The sequence below is a fragment of the Melanotaenia boesemani genome, chromosome 1 (assembly GCF_017639745.1).
Source record: "Melanotaenia boesemani isolate fMelBoe1 chromosome 1, fMelBoe1.pri, whole genome shotgun sequence".
Lineage (NCBI taxonomy): Eukaryota > Metazoa > Chordata > Actinopteri > Atheriniformes > Melanotaeniidae > Melanotaenia > Melanotaenia boesemani.
Genome location: NC_055682.1, coordinates 20,154,258 through 20,179,991, shown reverse-complemented (window position 1 = coordinate 20,179,991; position 25,734 = coordinate 20,154,258). Strand labels below are relative to the sequence as shown.

The window sequence follows — 25,734 nt, the reverse complement described above, 5'->3', positions numbered from 1 at the left end:
TTTCTGACTTGTCTAGTCAAGTTTTTTTTTTTTAAATTATTAATTAAAATGATCTTACCAAAATATGATTGAATTCAGACTCATCTGTAACAGACATGTTTAGTTTTAGATGATTACTCCTAGGGTTGTTTAACAAGTACCAGATTTTAGTTTGCAAAAAATAAAAAAGTAGTTAACATAATACTGACTTTTTCGCCCTCAGACATTACTGCTGTAATTCAATTTTGAAAAATAAAAACAGACAGACTCACTTCTTTAAATGTCTCCATAGCCAGAATAAGTGTCTGGTGCCACCAGGTGGTGACATTGTAACATACTTGCAGAGCAGTGGTACATTTATCTGGTATGGTTTTCTACAACTTTCTGTAATCCATTGGTTTTACATCAAATGAGATTATTTCAAATGTATTTCATATTGATCAAAATCAATATGAAAGTGTCAGTGATCATTGGAAGAAATAACAGGACCATGATGTTTCTTGCTAGACAACTGGTGAAATGAGTGGCTGAAAAATGAAACAGGAATTTGAGACAATTTGAATGAAACTTAAAATTCTTGTAAACTCATCAGTCCAGTTTGTTAAGAACCTTAAAATGACTGCATATCCAGCTTAGCAATCTTCTGAGAATACACACAGGACTGGAAATAAAAACATAAATAGAAGTTGTTTTTTCCTGATCAGGGTATGAGCTGTTCATGTCAGGTTCATGTAAAGACATTTTCAGTCAGCTGTGACTGATCACAGCTGTGATGCTGTTGAATCTACTTCAGTTGTAACTCTGAATTTAGATGTTGAACAAAGGCAGAAGTAGTTAAAATGTCCTAAAAGTAAGTTTGAATTCTCAAAAAACAAAAACAAAAAAAAAAAAAAAAAAAACTGCACTTTTTAAGACAAAAAGAAGTAACGTTTATGGTGACCTTTAAAAGAGACCTTTAAAATGTTTAGAATAAAGGATTAAAGAGGAAATAATTGTCTATTACAACTAAAGAGGTGATCTAATATAAAACTAAAACCAAATTTGTAATAGCAAATTGAACAGTTGTTTTTTGGTATTCTGCATTGTATGGCTTTAATCACTGCTTCACAAACCCATACTTAATTAATAACGGGGGGAAAAAAAACTTGCTTTGAGACAAATCATAGGTTTTATCAGCATTTATTCTGTATAATTGGCTGTTAACTTTGCAGTGTCGCATCTAGTAGTTCGATTACTTTTACATTCTCTTCATAAAAATGTAATGCATTTAGACTAATATCACTCACAAAGGTTGGCAAAATCCTGCTGGAGAATATTGCTTTATGATCAAGAACACGTAGAACAAGAAGTATATTACATACATTGCACTTGGGCATATGAGATTTGCCCATGTTATTTATTTTTATTTTATTATTATTATTATTTTTTTTTTTTTCTTTTGAAGGATGTTTTTTACAGATGTGCACTTTATTCTGAAGGTAGAAGACCGGAACTGTTGTTGCCGCTAACTGAACAGGGTTGTTAGCTTACTATGAGTAGAGATTTTCAACCCTCGCAGTAACATATCAGACGTAATGGCAAGGAGAAATCACTTCTCCGCGCTCCTTTAATATGCTCCCTGTTGGATGGAAAACGGTAGCACCGGACCAGTCTCAAAATGACCACCGGCTTCAGCTCCGGTTCCTCCCGGTTCGCAGATTATTTCGTGATCTGCGGACTCGACACCGAAAGCGGTCTGGAACCCGACGAACTGTCCGGTAAGCATATTAGCCATCAGGTTAAATGTCGGTCTTATACTGGATCGAAAAGGGAACAAGGACAGTTATGCTACCTACTCGTTTTTTAGTCTACATAATGTCTTAACGTGAATGCAGTTTATTCGTTTGTCTAACAAATAACATGGGCTGTTACAGTGAATACAAAGCGAGCATAACGTCAGGCCTAGCTCATCTTCTCTGAGCCTGTTTGTAATGCCCGATGAGGATCGAGGGGATTACTGCTGGTTATGTCTCTTTCTCATTGTAATTTAAAGACTGTCGATCAATTCCCCTTATTTTTAAACTCCCTTAATTCCAAAATGACTTGTTGGTTATTCATAGTAATAAATATTTATATGAGGAAAATCTGACAGTTAACTCAGGCTTCAGATTTTCTTGTTAGAATAACACTGATGTCAACATGACGCTGATGCTGGGGTTGTATAGCTCCTAGCTGTACCGGTTATGAAGAAGAGATTGAGTATCAAGGTAGCAAAAGGCACATGGGAAGATTAACCTGTAAGATGTCTCCAGGGCAAAAATTGATCAAGCTCCCCAGTCGAAATCAGACATTCGCAGCATCCACCAAAGATCCTCACCGTGCATGGAACACCCTTTCCTTTGTAGACATTTATATAAACAGCTTAAACATTTAATCACGCGACAGTAGGTCGTGACACACCTGGATCTTGTTTGTTTGAGTGACTGTGACCCCTTTGATCACGGTGTTATCTACACGAGCATGGCTTGTGACTAAAGGACAAGATTTCAATATATTTGCATGTGAAGTCTGAGCCCTGATATGATGAAATACAAATAGTCAGCAAAATAACAGAGGGTTTGTTGGCTCAGTTATTCTGTGGAGGGATTTTTCTTGCCATTGTGAGTGATTAAGTTTGTTTGATAATGAAACATTTCTAATGAGATAAATCAGTTGCAGGACAACAGCAGGGATGAGGGTTTGTTGATCAGAACTGTTAGTTCTATTCTATGGCACTCATAGATCTGAGCACAACTGAATACTTATTGAGATGTTGGACAGATGTTTAATGTAACACCTGAATGGAAATATCTTCAAAGACTGGCCTTCCATCCCTCCACCAAAACAAATCTGATATTTGAACATGTATAGTATGCTTTTTCTAATTATGTGAGGCATCTTACAGCTTTATTTTTATAATAATTATTATAATGAATATAATTGTGAACCTTAAATACCAAAACAACCAGTAATTTTTTCCCCTTTTCCATTCCTCATGTTTTTATCATTGTAAATTACATGTTTTTGTACTGGTAATTTTGTGTAAGTAAAGAGTTTGAAAAGACTAATATCACTTACAAAGGCTGGCTGAATCCTGTATAAGAGCTGCGTTGCGATCAAGAACATCGTGGTGGATGTAGAACAAGAAGTACATTACATGCATTGTGCTTGAGCATACAAGGCTTGCCCATGTAAAGGTCAGTTTAATCTAAATATTTATTAGAATTTACTCCTGCGATGGCATCTGGGGAACCAGTCTATAATTTAAAAGAATATACATTATAATAATTGTTTGCAGGTAATTTTGTGTAGGTAACCCATGGGCATTGCAGTTAAAGTTTGTCTTAATAGTGCCTCCATAGTAAAAGAAAAAAAAAGGCAGTCCCACTAAATTTCAGTGGGACAAACCCAGCAGATATGCAAATGTGAAATTTGCATTTGCTTAAAGATAGTGTTTAGACATTTAACATTTAACAGTGGAGATTTGCCACTATCTTATCGCTCAATCAGTTCTAACATAATAATGTCAGGGTTTTCCATAGCTCTCCTTCTGCTAACAAATTATCATGGGGAAGCCCTGAATGTTGAAGAAACTGAGCATGTCTGCTTGGTTGAAATAACTTCTTTAATACTACATTTGCATTTTGCACTATTGTACCTATCAACAGAGATAACAGAAGTTGTTAAAGTTAAGACTCTCATCTTAGTATGAACTATTTAACTTTAATGAAGTGACTCTAGCAGCTTTATTATTTATTTGTTAATTTAATTGTTAAATTGTTAAACCAGGTTGTTGCCACTGACTGTAATCCAATTAGTTTAGCCATTACTGATCACTAATCTAGGCTAGAGATCCTGACCGCCTGGGTTTACGTCCTGGACTTTCTGAGGCGATGCAATGACTACAGCATATATATGTGTGTGTGTTTGTGTTAGTGTGTGTAACTGGATTGAATCATCGGTTTACTTTCTTTTAGCCCCTGTATTGGTGTGATTTATTGTGACTCAGCAGGTAGTGAAAGGCCCATAGAGTTTCTGTTGTCACTGTAAGTTCTTTCCTCCTCAGAGCAATTACTTGACCAAAAATCATTTTAGTCTTCTCTGACTCAACCTCTTTACTTCCCATTTTTACTTCCTTCGGTCAAGTTCCTGTTTACAGAAATTCCCTTTGAATATGGAAGAAATAGAAGCTCAAGAAAAGTACTTTTTTTGTAACTGAACAGAGCCAAAGTGCATGAAACTAACCAGGCTAAGGAGATATACATACCAGTTAAAGCTGCCTCTGTTTTTGCTTCCCATCCACTTCGAGCTGCATCCTTCTGAAAGAAGGGATTTTTCCAACTCTTGTAAAAGATCATTTCTAGAGTTCATAAAGTGCAGGTCATAGACAGTTTATTACTATCTACTTAAATCACCTTTTAAGTTGGGTTCACGGCGTGGAAATGAATATTTTTCCTGGCTTGTGATTAGAGGTTCTTTCAAGTTTTTCTGACTCAACAGAAATGTAACCCACTGAAACCCTGACAAATGCACAACCTGAGGCTTTGAGGTCAGACATTACTGATGATGCTCTACTTTCAGCTTGATGCTGGTGTTTGCTGTAGAAAGAGGTTAGGGGCTTGCCCTTATCAACTGTTTCAGTTATGACTGGAAGAGAGGAAATGGTGTGGAAATTCCATTGTCACACTTTACATATGATAGAACATTCAAACAGGTGTTTAGTTTACCATCTACAGGTTTGTGTTTTACTGACTCTATTAGGACCAATTAAAGAAAAGTAATAGAAGCTCATCATTTATGGTCACTGTCGCACCAGCAAAGTTACATAAATGTATGTATGTAGTTGTAACTTTGCTGGTGTGTCAGTTGCTAAAACAATTAATCAGCCAATAATCAGAAAAAAAACTTGACTGACTTAGTTAATCATTTAATCATCAGTTTATACAATTGTTTTTCTTGTTTCTGTTTTCCTAAAGATTAAAGACTTGCTTATTTTAGTAATATTAAATAACAGTAAACAAAATATCTTCCAGTTAAGGATCATATTAAATGAGGCTCAAGGTTATTATGGGTTTGTAGTTAGCACGGTAACAAGAAATGGTAAGTTAACAGACAGAAAATAAATAAGCCAAGCGTTTTATATTAGTTCTCAATTTAAGTAAACAGTGTGTAATTGCTGTTAATTTACGTACGAACAATAAAACAAAACAAAAACAACAAAAGGAATCAATTGCAGTATTATATATAAACATGTAAATAAAAAGAACACCTCAACTGATCACGGGCTCAGCTTTAGTAAATACTGTCTGAACTGTGGTTTTATGAATTTACCTTTATTATAAGAGCTGCTCTCTTATGTGCACTGGAGTCCTAAAATATTCTACAGATGTTCTGGAGAAGTGGGGTGTGAGAATGTAAAAGTCTACAACATCCGCTCTGGACGTTCTGCTGGGATTTTCCACCCAACTCTTTGTAAAATCTCTGGTACATCAATGGGTGAGGCAGTGTTTGAATGTGTCAGCAAATAGTCTGGAGCATTTGCAGCCGCTGTGCACATGAATGATTCTGTGTGTGTTTGTGCTGGGGAGAACTTGTCCTTTCTGCTAACCTGTTACTGCTTTCTGCTCATTCCCCACTATTGTTGATATGTACTTATACATACTGTAATCATATCAACACAGTAACGAGCCTCGTGGTATTCTCAAGCCCATCACATGCTGCACACTCTGGACAGCTGTTCAGCTCCTCTCTCACATTTCCAGCCTGGAGAGTGGATCTCCAGTAGAAATCCTCCTGCTTTGATATGCTTCCGTAAATAAGAACTTGTCCGGAATTTCTTCTGGAAAACAAAAAAAAAAAAAAAAAACTCTGAATAAATGTAATTACTGATCATATGCCTGTATATTGTTTAGATATTAGACATATCGATTTAAATCTTTTGATTAACCTTTGGGTGATAATTGATAGTGTGACCTGAGCCAAACCATGCTCTGATGGTTTTCCCCTGGTATTTATTATATTTTCATTCCAAAATGATGTGGTGGCTCATGTACACAAAAAAAAAATTAACAAAGATGCAAGCAAAACGTTCCTTTAACACAGTGCTTGGCAGCACAGTCTGGATCCTTATTAGCATATGTATGACCCTGCAGTCTCACAGGCCACATTGGAAACACCGGGAGCTGGGGGGCAAGAGTACACTTCCAGACAGGCTCCACTTATTCAAATGCTAAATATCCTTTTGAATTTTCTAGGCAGCCTCTCTTCTCCTATCCTACTCAGCAAACAAATGGGGATGAATGGCTCAGCATGAAAGCTAGTCTTAAATACATTATGAAATCTTTCACATTTTGACTCTGTTGATTATTAATGGAATCACGTTTTGATAATGTGTCTAAAAATTAATCTTTAAAATTGTGGACATACTTTGATTTAAGTTTTTGTGCTGTGCCTATGATTATTTTTTATTATAAACAAAATGATTAATTTGACTTAATCAATTTTCCACACGTATTTTAAGGTCCATGGCTCACAGCTGTAAAAACCATGTAACTTACTTTACCTCTTTAATAATCAGTCCAAAGGATGAAAAGCTGCTTCAGAAATCTTTGGTTCCTTTAAAGAGTGAAAGTGGAAATGTTTCATTTGCTAGGAAATATTTAACACACAATCAAATTCTCTGTCATGCATCATTAACAATAAGAGCAAAGAATTACAGGGTTTAGAAAAATGTTAACATAATACATACATTAAATCCACCTGCTTTTTTTTTATTCTGGGTTAATGCTGTGTGAACTCAGATGGTGGCGTTAGACTCGTAACACACTGTCATCATGGGCCATCCTGGATAAATGCAGGTTTTAAGATAAGAGTTTCTAAGAAAGTGTAGTAATCATAGCAAGCAGTTAAGCAATAGCTTATATTGATTATTTGATCTCTGCAGTACTCACTTTTAATTTTTTTCTTCTTTTGATTCTTAACATAATTTTATATTTTGGTTATATAATACATTTTTATTTCAGTAGATTTCATGTTACTGATCTGATGTAAGTTAATCTCATATCTAATATAATTGGTAGGGGAAACACAGCTTTTTATGTCCACGCTTTGAGCCCCTTTCCAGCAGGCGTGAGAGTGCCTGAGCACAGGATGGGTGTTAAGCTGTGGGTGGTCCCTGGCTCGTTGGATGGAGAGCCGGAACTTAGTGACGCTCTTCTACTCCCACTGCTGCTGGTCCACTGTGTCATGGTATCACTGTCAATCCTTTCAAAAAATATGACAAATCAAGGAATCTCACACATTGCAGAGCCTGTTAGTACTCAGTCCAGCAAGTGTGGCAGACAGCTCGTAATTAGCATTGATTATCAGCTGAAGACTGGTTAGTGGAACACCTGCGTAGTCTCAGCCAGCTGTACTTGAGCCAAGATGTGACCGAGCCCATCATATGTGAAAACCTTGATATATGTCCAAAGTAAATGTGACAGTTGAAGCTTTGTGTATAAGAGTAGTAAAACTGAGATACAAGCGTTTGCATTTAAGGATTTGAGTATAACTATATTTATCTCCTTTTTAGTTGACATTTCATTAGGATTTCTTTTCAGTTTTGGTCACTTTTGATTTTCATGTTGTAACTTTTTTTTATGTAATTTGATTTTCAATATCTGTGTAATATGATGATAGTTAAATTGTATTATTCAGACAACAGATGATGTTTCAGATAATGTAGGAGATTGTGCTGCCTTATGTAACCAAATAGTGAAAGCTAAACAAAATCAAATTATTTTTAATCAGCATTACAATAATCTGTGTTTCCACCGTCTTTTCAAATCACTGACATAATTTCAGACATTTGTGTTGACACAGACCTTTGAAGGCACCTTTAAGCTTTTTTTTTATGTTGTTGTTTTGCATGCCAAGCAGGAATGTTATGTACAAGCTTCCTGTTATGCGGCTGGTTTGTGTTCCGATAAGTACTTCAAGAAATTTCACAATCAACAACCTTGCCTGTTTCGGTATAAAGAACAGCTGTGTGTAATCTTTGAATGGTGGGGTGCCGCTCTAATATAATGGTAGGAGAAACATTGGATTCTCATTGCATTTAGGTTTTTCTTTTTTCCTTTTTTTTAACTTTCTTCCGGTTTGTTCCACAGCTTAAAAGACTGTACAAACTAATCCAGTGTCATCAAATTGCTTCATGTCTGTTTCGACTTTCTCGAATGCTGACCTACATATAAATACTTATAAACAACAGAAATCAGGTTGTTATTTCAACAAAACTGCACTTGAAGTCACATAACAGTTGTGCTCCAGTTTGTATATGATGATGCTCATTCTGGAGTCATCACAGTGGAATAAAAAACTGCAAGCGACTGAATCATTTTCCTCATCCCTACAAATCATGATAATCACACTGTCTGACCCATCCCTGGTTGTTGACATTTTTGTAGTCTGTGTTGCATTTCTGGCCTATTTTCTTTCTCGTTGGTAGTTTGGATATGAAAGTAACCAACAGATTAAACCACTTAATCCTTCAGACATTTAGGCCCTTACTAGGATTTGTTTCATTGCATGGAAGACCCCGATGCCCGAGACCTGATGCTGATGTAGTGTAGCCAGAATAGAGTTGATGACTTGCGTTACTCAGCTTGTATTTATCTTTTACAAGCTGCATGAATCTTTTTACAAGCAGAACTGTTTCACTGATGCTTGGCAAATGTCATGCACAAGGAGGATGGTAAGTAGCATTGCCCAGTGCAAAGAGTACAAAGGCTTTTCTTTATGTAAAATGTTAGATAAGTTAACACAGCTCCAGGGCTGCAACATAAGAGCAGCTATTTGGTGTAATCCAACTCATGACTGTCTACTGCTGGGATCCTCAAATTGGACCAATTTACCACACTTTTGAAAAAAAAAAAATTTCCAGCAAGAAATAAAAATTTTGGACATTTATATTAAGCCATAAATACATTGTTTATTCTCTTTTTTTATTTTTTTTTTAACACGCACCTCATCCTTTTAAACCAATGGCCATTGTTTTTAGTAAGCAGTTCTCAAAGAGAAATAGAAAGTGCATTGTTTAATAAATGCTTGCTGTCCTAAGTAGTCTGCTGTTATACTAAATGCTTGTTAGCATGATGACATGATAAACAAAGGGGGTAAAAATGATGAATAATTATACATTTTTAAATGCCATTGACACTGTGAGCATGTTAGCTAGCTAAAGCTAACACTTAGCTCAGGATGTGCTGTCTATAATTTCAGTCTGCTGCTTGCAAAGCAGGTTCTTTTCCAGTAAAAAATGCAGTTCATGTTGCCGCAATCTGGATTTGCATAAAGAAGACGAAACTATGCCACAAAGAAATGCTTTATTGTCGTATCATAACCGAACCAGCTGGCTTGAATTAGCATACCCTCCCGAAACCAGCAGATAATCTCCTCTGTAAGTGGAGCTCTTTCTCAGAGCAAAGCTTTGACAGTAGAGCTGTCAGAATGTTTATGCACAAACTAAGAAGTGATGCGCTACCCATCGAGAACCAGGCTTTTAATTATATTTTTGTTTTATTTGTTGTGTAGCTTTATGCCAGTATATAGAGGCTACTAAATTCAGAGATGGGGCCAGAGGAAAATTGGCGAGGGCAGATGAAGGTAACTGTCCCACAACACACACTGCTCTCCCTCCTAACCTGAGCTCAGCTTTAACCCTTCCACCTTTAAATCTGGCGTACCTGGTTTTGTTGCCCCCCCCTTCTCTTTTTTTCTTCTTCCTTGGCAGATACCCTTTTTTACTTGAAAATTTGGGTTTCACATTCATTTTCTGCACAGGTTTGGGGTTTACCCTTATTGTTTTGCATACTGTAGACTCCTCTCCTCCTGTTTTTTTTTGTTTGTTTTGTTTTGTTTTTTTACACCCTACCCTCTGTTTTCGTTACCTCCTTGAGCTGAACAAGTGACTGACATTTGACAGTCACTGCTTCTGTTTCTCACACACAAATCTAGTGTTGCCTGCGCTGGCATTGCTTGGTCAATGTTTACTCTCCCCCTACACTCTGAATGACTTTTCAGTACTGCCTTGGTATGTGCATCACTTCTGCTTTACTCTGGGTTTAAATCAACTCAATTTAATGCTCATATGACTGATTAATTTATGTGTCTCTCTGTATTGCCATTAAAGCTGTCCTGAAGCATTACGATTGTTAAACCTAGGTTCTGTTTATTTCTACAAGTTGCAGTGATTAATTTGTTTAATCTTTTTGAAACAGGATGCAGGTGACAGCTTTATATGATGCAATACAATCTTCCTCTCCAGACAAATATGCTGATTTGCTCCTTCCTCTGGTGTTGTGCTTGGCACTTTAAAAAAACTGCTTCTGACCAAACTGTTGCTCTGCTCCTACTTCTACATGCAAAAAGTTGTGCTAACTGTGTGCCTCGTTTCTGTTTTTGTGTTCTCTGTATTTGTTTGACTTCCAGGTGAGAATTTTGAGCAGAGTCCACTGCGAAGAACGTTTAAATCCAAAGTCCTAGCACATTATCCAGACAATGTTGAGTGGAATCCGTTTGACCAGGATGCAGTTGGCATGGTATGACTCTTTTAGAGTACATAAAAAAAAATCAGATATTGTGGGGTTATAGGTTTGAAACTGGTGTTAGAAAATTTCAACATGTTTTTTTTCTGTTGCAAATGCTTTCCCAATTTCCCAAAAAGTTGGTGTCTTCACATTTTACTGGTATTTTAAAGCTGTATCTCTCTAGTTCCAAGTATGTTTTTTATTTTCTTCTCTCAACCCTCTAATTCCTTTTTTTGTGTCCTCCTGCAGCTCTGTATGCCAAAGGGTTTGGCATTCAGGACACAGATGGACTCCAGGGAACCACAGTTCCACTCCTTTATCATCACCAGAGAGGATGGCTCTCGGACCTACGGCTTTGCTCTCACTTTCTTTGAGGAGGTGACCAGTAAGCAGATCTGCAGTGCCATGCAGACTCTTTACCACATGCACAATGCAGAGCAGTATGACATCTTGCACACTCCCACTTCCCCACAAGGACCTGAGGACCAGCGGCTGCCCCAGTCTCGTCCTGTGCTCCACGCTGCGCCCGCCATCTCCCGACTGCAGCGCTTTAACTCGTATGACATCAGCCGTGACACACTGTATGTGTCAAAGTGCATCTGTTTAATAACGCCCATGGCATTTGCTCAGGCCTGCAGAAAGGTGCTGCAGCAGCTTCACCAGGCTGTTACATCCCCCCAGCCCCCACCTCTCCCGCTAGAGAGCTACATCTACAACATTCTCTACGAGGTTCCCCAACCACCCTCCGGGCGTTCCCTCAAATTCTCTGGTGTTTATGGGCCTATTGTGTGCCAGAGGCCGAGCACTTCTGAACTGCCACTCTTTGACTTTGCTGTGGGTGAAATGTTTAATCTGCTGGGGGTGGAGAACGTTCTTCAGCTGTTCACGTGCGCCCTGCTTGAGATGCAGATACTGCTCTACTCACAGCGTAAGTCGCCTGTCTTCTGCTGTTACAGTGTTTTCATGTAACCTATAGTGTCCAGTCTAAAAGATTACAAGCACATAAACATTTCACACGCAACTAGCTTCAAATCAAAAATCTAATTTTGAGAATTATCAAGTGTTGCAAACCTGTTGGCCAAAATCTTCCTGAGATCTTTAGAAACTGGGAGACATATCAGTGTCATGACATAAGACTAGATATTGTCTGGGTATCCTAAGTAGTTTTTATATGCTGTGGCCACTTTGTAGTGTTGCTTCTAGCTAATATTGTTCAGATGATCAGATCACTTATAGCTGAAGAATACCATTTCATTTATAGATATTTAGTTTTATTCTGTCATTGTGTTTACATTTCTTTTTCCGGTTAGTTACACAAAACATAACAGGATGTTCTGCATAAGGTTCTGTTGAGACCTGATGTTTTCTTGATCCCAGCTAATTTGTATAAGATGTTCATTATGAAAATCAAATGTTTGAAGTCAAAACATCTGGCTTTCATCAAGATATAAAAGAAGACAGGGCTTCTTATTTTTATTATTATTATCTCTCCTAACAGGATTATGCGTTAAATTTCACAAGAAGTTAAAATAATCACTATGTTTAGGATCTTTCTAAAATCAAGCCAAAAGGACCTGCTTAAACCTTCTGCCAGTATCAGACCTGCAAATGGATGTAGGATATTGTTCATCCCAGTTCATTGTCATTCTGATGTTAAATGCATTTGATGGTGATCTCCAAAACCACCACTGTTTTACATGCTGGCACTTTCAAGACAACCTTAATAAATACCACAGATTTCTCAGTCATCTTCCAGGTCTTTACAGAGACATCCAACCTCTTAGGTCATCTTCATCGATAATACAATACTACCTTTTTTTGTAATCAGTGTGTCTGTGCTCCTTCTGCTTATTTCCTGTTCAAAACGTGCAACAAGAATCTGGTTAATATTCTAATTTGATAGCAGCTTTTGTTAAAAACCACTTTATTAATCACCCTGATAACTGGGAGCTCATTGCTGTCTGCACTTTTTCCAGTTAATTTCTGACCAGGAGAAGGTAGTTTTTATTTATTTATTTTCAAAGAGACTGGGGAGAAACAAGCCTATCATTTGGAAATGTTGGATTCTGTGTGGTGACTGGATCCATTACAATGGCAAGAGAAGGCAAATGGTTTACAAATTGTCAGTAGCTGGGGGGGGCAGTGATGTTGCTAGGCAACCTAGAGACGGGGAGGATGGCAGTGATGCAGGATGATTATTATTGGTCGGTAGTGACATCATGCTTCTCTTCGCCCCCGTGAGGCTCATCACTGCAGAACATGTGAGGGGTGTTGTGTAGAGTTGAGGCTTGGCAAGCTTTCACTGAGGGAAAAAAAACGAGGGAGAATACGCCACGCATTTGGGAAACACGCTGAGGAAAGGGATGCTCTGTAAATACAGAGATGACTGCTAATTCTTTGTGCCAAAAATAGAACTTAAACTCTCATTTAATAGAGAAAAAAGAAGAAAAAAAAGCCCTGTTTAGCATCTTTTCCATGAAACCTAAAGGAGATGATGTTTAGTCTTCTCCTTCCCCTGTCATTCTCAGAGGACGCTTGTCATACATCAGCTGTTGTGACAAGCTGCAATCCAGCCATGCTTTGTTATTATTTCACGGGCATTTTCTCTCTTTATGTGGTGGAGTTGAAAGTGGCAGGACAGATTAAGCAAGATGGCATTGAAAGAGAGATCTAACCTGACGGAGGATGCTGCAGTAACATGTACACACATTTGAGCCACAGAAATAGGAATGAAACGCTCAAAGCTGTGGTGTTTGGATGCACACGAACATTAGTTTTTTTTCAGCAAACCACAAATGATCTTTATGGACCAGCTATGGCATTATCACAGTTTTCAGAAAGTTTTACTTTTTTCTTTTGGATTGGATTTCTTAAGGGAAAAAATGATCACAATTTTTTTTACGCTAGATTTTTTTTATTCATTAAAAACAAAGGTGCTAAACAACAAAATATTAGGATTGAATAAAGTTACCATAACAAATTAAAATGTCTATACAAACATCACAGATGTCTCAAGAACACACACTATAGACCTCTGCTTTAGAAAAAGGTGAACATGAATGAAGCTTTAAATTCAAGTAAACACAAACCAATGGCACTTTTTTCAAATGCTGCACAATTGCAGTAAAAGACAAAACAGCAAATTACACAAATATTGTAAACATCATCTTGTGTTTTGTAGTGCAGGTTTGAAGACGAGTCCACAGTATCTGACTTCAAAGCCGCCCTGTGGCAGGACATAGTATTGTTACTTGGACTAAAGGCACGCTCTGAGCGTGAGCTGGTGGCAAGAATACACATGTAGCATTTTGCAAGTACTTCTAAGGTGATGAAACAGGTTGGTTGTGTTTCTCGCCTTCGTTCCAACAGAACGCAGGCATATTTGCAGAATATTCTAATCTGGTCCACATCCGTTTTCAGAAATCCGAATAATTTCCACACAACTGATGTTGTGTGTCCCTTTTTCCAAAACAATTTTGCTGGCTTGGAATGGCAACACGGATTCGCTCCCATGTGCAACAAGAGTTTGGCCTGAGTAACAGCTGCTCATGATAAGTCCTCAACAAGATGCTAACGTAAAATAATGCAGAACACATCCTTTCCTGATTAGCGTTATTAGTGACTGCTATGTCTGCTGCATGATAGCCTGGTAGACCTTATCCATATAGAGCAGGGGTGTCCAGCTTCGGTCCTCGAGGGCCACAATCCTGCAGGTTTTCAATGTGACCCTTCTACAAAAACACCTGACTCAAATTAATGAGTAATTGTGCAAAACTTAATTGGCTGTTGGATCAATTTCATTTGAGTCAGTTGTGTTGAAACAGGAAACATTGAAAACCTGCAGGACAGCGGCCCTCCAGGGCCGACTTTGGACACCCCTGATATAGAGTATAATGGTCAAATTCGCCATAATTTTATCACGATGCAACATAAGTTTTGATATTTAGTACAGCCCAGTCAGTTGTTAAAACAACATCTCTACAGAAAGTGCAAAATATATCACCCTGGCTATCTATGTAGTCTCTATTATTGCCATGAAACAAACTGAAGGTAGTGAAGCAAATGCAGGTCACATCTTTTTAAAACCCACGGTTGGATTGAAGTACTGCTCAGCTTTGCAAAATGAGTTTTGTATATAGAGTGTATTTTTAACTTGCTGTACTTTGCACTCTATGTGTATTGTAAATAGCTGGAGCTTAATTTAAAGTCCTATCTCCTTGGACTTCAACAGTTGAATTGTTTATAAAATGTTCAAGGCATCCAACTTTTTTAGTAGTTTCTGTGCCAGTGGCCTAGTTTAAAGGGAATGGGGGATGTTAGTATTCTCATCCCTGTCCTGGGAGAGGAAGCATGCTGAGAAGGATAAGGGGGAGGCCTAGGCTGGGGTGAGCGTCTCCTTTCATGAAGCAGCGCATGACCAAATGAAGGAATGGTATTTATTTTGGCACCATAACAGGAGAGGTATAGCTGCTGCTGAATGCACATTTAGGTGTCAACAGGATAGAGCAGGAATGCAGATGAGGAGGACTGGACACATATTTGCATGATTACCACTTGACTGAGGTGTGAAACCCTGAACTTGAAGGAGTGTTGCTGTGAGGCATCATGATAAAGGATGTTATGTTAACCAGGAGGCCAGCTGACTGCAGCTGTGTCATGCTTCAGTGTCTGGATCAAACGCCCTTTAGCTGACTTCCTCCTCAAAGACACCAAAACAAACTCTGTGGTTAGGCATGAACGTGAAAAATGTTCAGGTTTATGAGCAGTGTGACACCCTCACTATGACTCATAAATGAAGGTGTTAATACCAGCTGGAAACGGGGGCTCATTTCACATCTTTTAACCTGTAGTATTTCTTAAAAGATGCAATACTTGGTTTGCATGGTTTTCCATGAAGGGCACATTCAGTAACAGGTCGTCTAGTATTTTGGAGGCTAAAATAAATTTAGCATTTGTTGTACCTCATATAAGCCTGCAGATGAGAATATTTTAAAACATCACACTAACATCACACTTACGTAATATTACTATGCTGGTTTTATTATTATAATTTATTAATATTAACCTTTTATTTATCGTTTTGATCTGTGACTAAAAATGTTCAGCTCTCAGTGGCCTGCTGCATGTGAAAAGGAAACGTATGCACTTTGTTCCATTTTTCTTATCTACAGAGCTGAAACTTGTCCTGATTGCACTTAGTTGTTGAGCTGTTCTTAAGGATGTTAGTCAGGGGGAAGTTTGAAGAAACAGTAGAGGGTTTCAGTGGTTAATGCAAAGAAGTCAGATCACATTATCAGTTTTCAGAGTTTAGTCTATAAGAGTAACATTTACAGTGGCATCACCACAGCAAAAATACTAACTTAAGTGAAAAAAATCCATTATTTTGGTGCTGTTTTTAGTCGTGTTGTACCTTTGCTTCGCTTTTGATAGTTTTTTTTCACATTACTGTCAAGTAAGTCAAGTCTTATGGGCTCTGTTCTTTCATTGCTATATATACTCCAAGTAGGAGAGATCATTTGCAAATTCATCTCGTATAAAATTCATGCACACAACACCCAGCTGTGCTGTTCATTCAAATACATTGAGTCCCACAAATGATCAGACTTGACTGATGTATTGGCAGAGATCAAGCAGTGGATAACATGATTAATTGATTTTGTTTATTTGAGTGTCAGTGCACATTGTTATACCCAGCCCACATGGGATTACAAGACACTATGCAACATATATTTAAACAATCCAAAGATGGCAAAAGAAGGAAATGGGAATGTTCCAAAATGTACAAAATAATAATAGAAAATTGTATACTTATATAAGGTACAATATAAACAAGTAACTGCCCTCAGTTAAAGTCAGAAAAACCTGACATGGAATAAGCTTTTGTAGGTCTGTATGGACGAGGTTTTTGGTCGTTGAGGTCCCCTTCCTTTAACTCAACCTCTCCTGTCATCTGATTTCAGTGTTTTTTTAAGTGTTTCATTTTTGTTTTTATCTTGAATTCTTTTATTTTCAATAAATTAAAAGACTACTGTTGTGGAGTATTTAGTGACTTCTTGATCCTGTGTACAAATATTTACAGGCTTGACTCATTCCTGTAAGGTTGGCTATCAGTTCAGCTCCATTGAAGTAAAGTCTGCTGCAGAAAGCTGCTTCTGTGCTGCTTCACACAACTATAAACACTTTGATGTGTTGTTCTCTTTGCCTGAAGCAGTTGGGTGTTTAGCTACAGCTGATTTCTATCCGAAGTTATATATTTATGAGGAAAGGCATACTTCAGAAGTGAAATTGAAAGAATGAGCCGTCACCAATGATACTGATTCAAAACAACTAATCTGTCATATGATGTCTCCAGTGGGTTAATGGTTTTGTGTATGTGCAGTTTTTTTTATTGTTCAGTAAATGACGAATCACTTATCACATTGTCAGAGCTTAGTACACAAGCATGCTGTGTATCTCTCCGTGTACCCCAGTCCAAAATAAAGAGGTTTATACACAGCTGATCACTTAACATCATCAGTCACAAAATTTACAAAGTGTTACTGTTACATGTTGTCAGATTTTCTTGCAGACTTTCTATAAGTGGTAACTTTTGTTTACATTTATTAAACAGATTACCAGAGGCTGATGACGGTGGCGGAGAGTATCACAGCCTTAATGTTCCCCTTCCAGTGGCAGCATGTGTATGTTCCCATCCTGCCTGCCTCCCTGCTCCACTTCCTGGATGCTCCTGTGCCGTATCTCATGGGTCTCCACTCCAATGGACAGGATGACCGTACCAAGTTAGAGCTGCCACAGGAGGTACAAACCGGCTGGAATAGGTCCATAGATAGAAATTTAGTAGATATTATCACTTGTTAAGGAAAGTTTCATTTTAAGGCTTGACTTATATTAATTTGAAAGAAATAAATGTAATTATTTTCACTGATATCTACATTCCCTAACATTTTTACTTGCTTTTGACTGTTACTGACATTTATAAACTTGTTTTAATTCATTTGAAAAAATATATAAACTGTATAAGTTAGCATTTTCTTGTATGTATCCCTGTTTATCTTAAGAATGAGACATCTATGTTTTCTTTATTTCTTATCAGGCAGGTTGTTTGTTGCCCTGCTGGCTGACAAACAGAGGACCGCTCTTCTTCTTCTCAGTTCTAATCTTGCTGCATATTGCTGCTGCTTTGAGCTATCTTGTTACTCCAGATAATTTGAACCTCACATCTTTTAATATTTAACCTGCACTGTGCTTTCAGTGTACAGGGTTCAAGTCAGTTGGCTGCTGTCAGCATAACGTCTCAGCTTGCCTTTTTAGTCAGCTTATTTCTAGTAACTGTTTATGTTTCCCAGTTATTGCACAGAAGTGTTGAATATGTATCATGATGTCAGACATGTGAGGTAAATTAGGAAGGTGAACTGTCAAACCTACTGTGAAATGAAAAAAGTTTTGCTTATTAGTTAGGACTTGCTCTAGTTGTTAGGGCCTTCAGCATAGATAAAGTGTGGGTTGCTTGTTTTTTGTACATTAGGCTGAATAATAATAATAAAAATGTTATTCTTCTTTTTTCTGTTTTCTTCCAGGCTAACTTGTGTTTCGTAGACATTGATAATCACTTCATTGAACTGCCAGAGGAGTTGCCTCAGTTTCCCAACAAACTCGAGTTTATTCAGGAGATCTCAGAGGTACTTATGTCCTTTGGCGTGTCTCCAGAGGGAAGTATCCACTCCAGCGAGAGCCAAGCCAAGTACCGGGGCTTTCGATCTGTTGATATGGTCTCTGACAAGCGTAACGGCAACCTGGCCTCTCCCCTCAACTCCTACCTACTGAGAGAGAATGAAACAATTGCCAGGCTGCAAGCTCTAGTCAAGAGGACCGGTGTAAGTCTGGAGAAGGTGAGAGATGATGTCATCCAATAAATAAAAGATGTTCTCCATAAATTATGTGTATCAGGTAGCAGGGCTTGCTTGATTTATTTATTAAAGCTTTGTTCTGTCACCAGCACTAATGATTTGAATAACTACAAGAGGAATCTCCGGCCTCATCCACACAGTGATTAAACAAGTAGTTTTCAAAAGGTTTTTTGTGCAGATAAAAGCTTTTCCACAAAGGTGTGCATCCAAGCAGTCTCACTGAAATCACTTTAGTATCAATGCCAAGATTTTTAGTAGCACTACAGCGCTGCCACAGAAATACACCACAACCTGAGAGAAGACCTAGAGCATGCACAGATGCAAACCTCCAGAAATAAAGAAGCAGAAGTAAAAGAAAGAGGTCTGTGCATGTCTTCTAAGGGAGACGGGGGTGATTTCGTCATTGGGTCAGAAAGTAAGATGTGCCTAGGTTTCACACATGGAAAGGGAAAGGATGGCATTCACATTGGACGCCGTTTTAGAAGAGCCGCAGTTTAAGGCTCCCACCCTGGTTCTGTGTGGACCGAATGATAAACAGCTGTAGCAGAATCAGCTAAACCCGTTGCCATGTGGACAGGGCCTCAATGTCAGCCATCAGAAAAATATTTTCATTCAGTTCATTTCAATCATTTGTGTGAATGAATAAATAAAAGATTATTTGCTAATTATAACTAATTTGGAGGAATTCTATTTGTAAATTAGCTGGGATTAATTGGGAGAATTAGTTGGAAGATTAAGAATACATAATGAGTGATGGGAATTGAATGTAGAATTTTTAGTTGGCTTAATATAAACGTTTAAATATGAAATAAAAACTAGAATAGGATGTGATTTTTCATATATGTAATTATATTTTGCAATTGCAGAGCTTTGAAAAAGATCGAACAGTAATTTATAAATAAAAAGAAGTAAATTGTTTACTTTATTCTCAATTATTGTTACAGTCAGGGACAGTAAAGAAGCTTATGTCATACCCCATACTAGACATAATAGTACAGGTTGTTTATGTGCATTCCAGTAAGCGTCTAGTATTGCCAAACACCACCTCATCTGCTTTTTGCACATGATGGTTTCAAGCCAGGGTCAAGAAAGGCCCAATATGTCTGAGTTTATTTGCCAGATATGCTGCAATAATATTACTTACTTAAAGCTAATGGTGATTTAAAAATTAGCAAAAAACAACAATTGGATCATTAATGTTGGCTTTGAAGTGCTGCTGGTAATTATTTCATGGCCAGAGGACAGACTTCAGACTCTAGTTGAAAGCTCCATACTTGTATCTATGGTGTGTTGCAAATAGTAGATTGCATAATGAAATGCTTACTGTAAACACAGATAGATGAATGAATAAGCTGGTCTCTATGTGTGCAGTCTAATTGGCTTATGCACCTGTAGCTAGCAATAGCTCCCTCTGAACTGATTAGCACGTCCTCTCCCTATAGTTTGACAGCCACAAGGTCAGACCTTACTTACTCATTATTCTTGTCTAAACTCTGAGTTATAATTAAAGAAACAAGGTAGCCATTTATAGACTCCTAGGTTCTCTCACCTATTTGCGGTGTATATATAGAGGTAGGTGTGCTCTGTTATTTTAGTCCCCTAGTCCTGGCATATGTCCAGCTGACATGCCAAAAAATGTTCTTGTATTTTCAGTTTGATGTGGGTCATAAATCAAAACACACGTCCTTCACTTCCTTTCTCATGACCCTGCTGCTGCATCATCAGCAGCAGCCTGTTTTAGCAATTGCATGATATGGTGCTTTAGTCTCTCTTCTCTTCCTCACTCTTCTTTATGAATATTTATTTTTTTTGTCCTTTTAGTGTTCTGGCACTTGTGATTTAAAGTATATCAAAATAAGAAATGATGCTGTATTTTATGAGTTGTACAATTGTTTGTTCACATCAGCTGGAGGTGAGAGAGGATGCCAGCAGTAATAAGGATGCACGAGTTCAATGTGATGAAGAGGAACTAAAGATGCACCAGCTCAACATTCAAGTACGCGAGGTCTTCGCCAACAGATTTACCCAGATGTTTGCAGACTATGAGGTGTTTGTCATCCAGCCCAGCCACGACAAAGAGTCCTGGTTCACTAATCGAGACCAGATGCAGAACTTTGACAAGGTAGAGTCCCGTAGATGACTCGGTAGCACAGTGAACACTCATAGAGGATATTTTCTGTTTTATATGCCGCTAAATATCATCCTTTCGAATTCTGTCTGTGTGCAGGCCTCCTTCCTGTCTGACCAACCAGAACCCTACCTGCCCTTCCTGTCACGTTTCTTAGAGACTCAGATGTTTGCTTCATTCATTGATAGTAAGATTCTCTGCCATGATGATGAGGACAAGGAGCACACACTGAGAGTGTTTGACGCACGTGTGGATAAGATTCGAATGCTGAATGTCCGCACACCAACACTGCGTACCTCAATGTACCAAAAATGCACCAACATTGAAGAATCAGGTAAGAAGAAAAGAATCTTGTATTTAAAAAAAAAAAAGTTTTGTAAGAATATGAGAATTTAAACTAAACAGTACCACTTTGGTACGTATCTGTACCCCCCTTTTTTCAATTCAGTATACTTGAAGAAAACCTTAAAAAGTCTTGTACACCTAATTCAAATGATTTACTGTGTTGGTTAGTGACTAGGAATCACTGTTTTGTTTGCAGACAACTTGTTTAAAAAGCAATATGAAAAAGCAGATTTTGTCTGGACCCCAAATAATTGGAGATCCACCATTGTAATATTTGTTCTCATTACCGAAGACATTCATGGGTGGCAGCTCTTAAATTGTGTGCGATGCATTATGATTGGTGCACTCATAGAGGATGTGTTGGCCTATTATGTTCATTATAATTTTCTGTAACAGTTAAACAAAGAAAAGCTTTTGATTTGGACTTGTATTTGTCACATATTAATGTAAGATCCCTCTGTGAGGTCTGTGCATTGCAAACATCTCAGTTAAATACACAATCATTCCTCTTTATCAGGGTGATCCGATTATTTGTTGCAAACTAATGAATGAGGTTTGATTAACTTATTAAATGGTAATACATTCTGTGATTTCTAGCTTCAGTTCTGCCTTTCTTTCATTCTTATGCTATATTCTTACACTTCCTTTGTGACTGCACTTCCCTGCCCTTTTCTTGGACTATATAAAGATTCCTTATTGTTTAATTTCCCCCGTCTCGAGGTTGCCTTTGTTATTACAGCCCAGCCTGTATGTGGGAGTGATGTTCATGCATCAGAAGTCAATATCTCAAGCTGCATTCACAGATGACTCTGGGCTGCTTCATCTGAAGAAAAAAAAAGTCTATTCTGAGCCTGTCTTCTGTTGCCTCTTGGCTTTGTGGGTGTTTGGGTGGAAATGGTTCTTTTTGTGTGTGTTTTTTTTTTTTTAAAGATGTACTATTTCTTCTGTTGTCAATCTGTCTCTAAGCCTTAAATTAAGTGTTCTTAGTCATACTCAATTTTTTTTAACTCAGTCTTAAGAAAATCTAAGAATAATTGCACGTTGATTGGAAAATAAATGCTCTGCCTTTTCCCATAAATTATTTAAAGGCAGGATAGACCAATATGTTATTGTCATATGCTAGTTCGACTGATTCTTTAGCTGAGTAGATGACATGGATTAACATTGTTTGTAATTGGGCCCTTCATGGTCCTTACAGATAATTTGATAAATATTTAGATTTTGCCCAAACCCAAAAAACATATTGTTTTGCTTAACAATGAAAGTTTTGTGATTTGGGAAATTCGATGAAATAGAAATGATCAGTGGGTGTTGTAACTTCTCTTGCAGAGAAAGCCATTGAGATGAGAGTATCGAAGATCGACCACACTGCTCTGCATCCGCACCTGCTGGACATGAAGATTGGTCAGGGGCGCTATGAGCAAGGTTTCTTCCCCCGACTGCAGTCTGATGTCCTCTCTACTGGACCCACCAGCAACAAGTGAATATGTCACATTGATTGTGATTTATATTAATCTAAAATAAACAGTTTTCTGTAACCTGAGCTTGATGACTTGTCTCCATAAAGCTGATTAAAGGCCTGATGCTTTGTGTTGCAGATGGGCAAAGAGGAGTGCTCCTGCTCAGTGGAGGAGGAAAGACCGACAGAAGCAACATGCCGAGCACCTTTACTTAGACAATGACCAGAGAGAGGTGAGGCGTCCTTGCAGTGTTTTCTTCTCTCATTTCATTCATACAGACTGTCTGAGCTTGGTTGTTTTTGTTCATTTTGCATGCCCATTTCTTTATTTGCTTTATTTGCTTTTATCATCTTGTCTGCTTTCCCACTCCTCTTACATGTCTGGTCTTTTTTTTTTTCTTTCTTTTTGTCTCTGTTTCTCTGCTTTTCTTGTACTCATGCTTGCACACTCTCAGCATGTAGAGTGTTTGTTTCCGGAGCTGCAGCTCCTGATGTTTCTTGACTACTACTGGACTCTGCAGTCCTTCAGGCCCTGTCTAAAGTCGGTGACTGTGGACGTGGTATGTGTTGGTAGACCACAGACCACATGACCTGTCCACACATGTGGTCTTCATTTCCCTGTACCTCCCCAACTTTCAGCAGCTGAGCTTTAACTGATGATGCATGTTGCCTTGTAGACCATATCATGTTTGGGATTGGTTATGTTTTTTGGGGATTCCAGCTCTGTGATGACATCAGCTGTAGGTGGATATTCTTATGAATGTAGTCAAGCTGATTTCTTTGATAAAGTGTTTCTTATGTTTCCTGACTGAAATCTCTTTCTTTTAACAGAAGTACATCCAGGAAGCCAGAAACTTGGGAACTACCATCAGACAGCCTAAACTGTCCAACTTGTCACCTTCTGTAATCGCTCAAACAAACTGGAAATTTGTTGAAGGGTTGCTGAAAGAGTGCAGGAACAAGGTTTGTGTTTGACTTTATATGATTTTAATAAGATCATCACAATGTTTACGCACGTTGCTGCATTCTGGCATTAATCTTGTTTTATATAAAGACAGAATTGAAGTGACATTAACAGAAAACAGTCATCAGTTAGAGGCATCTTATGTCTTAAAGCCATTATGAAGCCATGTATGTACTGACCATATCTAAGAGATTTCAATAACCCTGAAATTTTTTTTTCAAGTTTAAGCTTATGGATAGTTTTTTTTTTTTTTTTTTTTTTTACCTGGTTTAGAAGCTTTAAAATGAAGATTTAAAAAAAAATATATAAATTTTATTACATTTTCAGAAGAAATTTAAACACAATGCTTTATAATGCTATTTTGAATTGTGCCTTTTGTCAAAGTGAATTGAAGATTGCTGCTGTCTTACAAAAAAGGACACAAAAACCTTAAATGACAATTTAGTTAATTTGACATTTTTCTCAGTGGCTCAAGCTGGATCCCTTATTTTATAAATCACAATAAATTGATCATTTTCACAAAACGGAGCAAAGATTCATCTCTTGAATTGACAGCTAATCACCAAGTGTTGCAAATCCTTTGTTTATACTTTAGTCTTTTGCTTGTATGTTACTTTTCCTGCTGCAGAAAACTAACTACCAGGGAAGGGAGCCAAGCAGAGAAGAAACTAATAGTACGGTATTAGATTGATTTTTCTCTATCAATATAGGTTTGTCTTGTGTTGTTTCTTTGCAGACCAAGCGTATGCTGGTAGAGAAGATGGGTCGGGAGGCTGTGGAATTGGGTCACGGAGAGGTTAGCATCACAGGGGTTGAGGAAAACACCCTGATTGCGAGCCTCTGTGACCTGCTGGAGAGGATCTGGAGCCACGGGTTGCAGGTTAAACAGGTCAGGAAAAACAAAGAAGTGCACGTTGAACTCAAACAGCTGGTTCGCTCTCACTACTTCCAAAGCAGTTAATGTCATCAGTGTGTATGCTTTCTGTTTTAGGGCAAATCTGCCTTGTGGTCGCACCTGCTGCACTATCAGGACAGCAAAGAGAAGAAGAGTGCAACCCCGGGCGGTTTGGGACCTCCGGGTAAATGAAGGCATCGTTTCACCTGTTGAGCAAAGTCAGTTTACGAACGGGTCACGTTCATTGTTATGACACTACATTTTTTTTCACCAGGCTTCATCCATGACACAGAGAGACGGAAATCTGATGGGGGTGGATCAGCCATGCCCCCACTTAAAATCTCACTGATCCAGGACATGAGGTAGGAAGCTAATTAAAGAATAGTGAAGGGTGGCAGTGTGTCAGTGGCACTGTGTCAAACCTTTAGGTTAGGATTGGAGCATTTATGTTAGACCAATGCTGCCCTCCTGTGGTAGACCATCAAACCAAACTAGTCATAGTATATTTCTGTGGTAATTGACTTTATTAGCTGCAAACAGTCCTCATGGGATTTTTACATGAGCAGGAGTAATGATATGAGTTATTCTCATTTGTCAATTACATAATTGCCCATATGTTACAATTGTTTTCCAGAACTAATGCTTCATATGAAAATTTGTTATATATTTTTCTATTTTTTTTCAGCAACTTTTTTCATATTACATTTTTTGTCCATTTTTTAAAAAAAAAAAAGATAAAATATTTTTATAGTTTTCACAGTATCATGAAAGAGGCTTTCTCTCGTCAATGCTGAATTAGCTGAAGCAGCATTTTCTTCTGTTTTACAGATCAAAAGCATTTTATGCTGCAAAAAATACATTTTCAGAAAGCAACTAACAATAAAAACTGTTTCTTTTTTAAGAATTTAATGCAATAATAAAGACACTTTGTAACTGCAACAAATGATTTAATTTAGCAGACTCCTGGTATTCCAGCGATACAATAAATATACCTAATACAGACTATTAAAGCACAAAAAGACTGCTGCCTCCCAGTAAATAACTGTTGACAACTTTACTATTTTTAATTTTTACCTAAAAACCAAAAGATGAAGGGATTCTGCATTAATGTCTGCTGTGACTAACATTCTTTTCTACATTGATTTTATTTTTTGTTTTTGAGCATTAAATGATCCACTAAACTTGTTTTTTATAGTTATCAGAAAATTCTTAATAAAAATAAAAGCTTTAATTGCAAGCAGTTATCAAAGACCAAACACAAAAATCAAATACAGACTAACACAGGGGAAACAACATATATAAATGTATACATCCATCAGAAATGAACCAGGCATGAATATATGCACACAAAAATCCAATAGAAATGATATTTATATGAAAGCTTAGCAGTAGAATTGAGCCTTCATGAGAAGACAGATTTTGCAAGCCTTTAAGTCTTCAGCCGGTCATTCCTTGATGATAAAGTAGTTAT

The 25,734-nt window shown here is 37.7% G+C and overlaps 1 protein-coding gene across 2 annotated transcripts in view; it reads left to right on the top strand.

Moving 5' to 3' along the window:
• The first annotated feature begins 1,486 nt into the window (after positions 1–1,486).
• dennd5a (DENN/MADD domain containing 5A) overlaps positions 1,487–25,734 on the top strand; it is a 31,863-nt gene continuing 7,615 nt past the window's right edge. The window contains exons 1-14 of one of the 2 annotated variants that reach the window (XM_041979690.1): positions 1,487–1,736; positions 9,571–9,642; positions 10,468–10,577; positions 10,815–11,493; positions 17,176–17,363; positions 18,143–18,454; positions 20,379–20,594; positions 20,700–20,934; positions 22,275–22,425; positions 22,544–22,637; positions 23,236–23,367; positions 24,105–24,257; positions 24,360–24,447; positions 24,538–24,625. In XM_041979690.1, coding sequence (XP_041835624.1) covers positions 1,637–1,736; positions 9,571–9,642; positions 10,468–10,577; positions 10,815–11,493; positions 17,176–17,363; positions 18,143–18,454; positions 20,379–20,594; positions 20,700–20,934; positions 22,275–22,425; positions 22,544–22,637; positions 23,236–23,367; positions 24,105–24,257; positions 24,360–24,447; positions 24,538–24,625 — 2,618 coding nt within the window. In that variant the 5' untranslated portion in view covers positions 1,487–1,636. The remainder of the gene's footprint in view (positions 1,737–9,570; positions 9,643–10,467; positions 10,578–10,814; positions 11,494–17,175; positions 17,364–18,142; positions 18,455–20,378; positions 20,595–20,699; positions 20,935–22,274; positions 22,426–22,543; positions 22,638–23,235; positions 23,368–24,104; positions 24,258–24,359; positions 24,448–24,537; positions 24,626–25,734) is intronic. The other variant, XM_041979696.1, reaches the window with a different exon arrangement.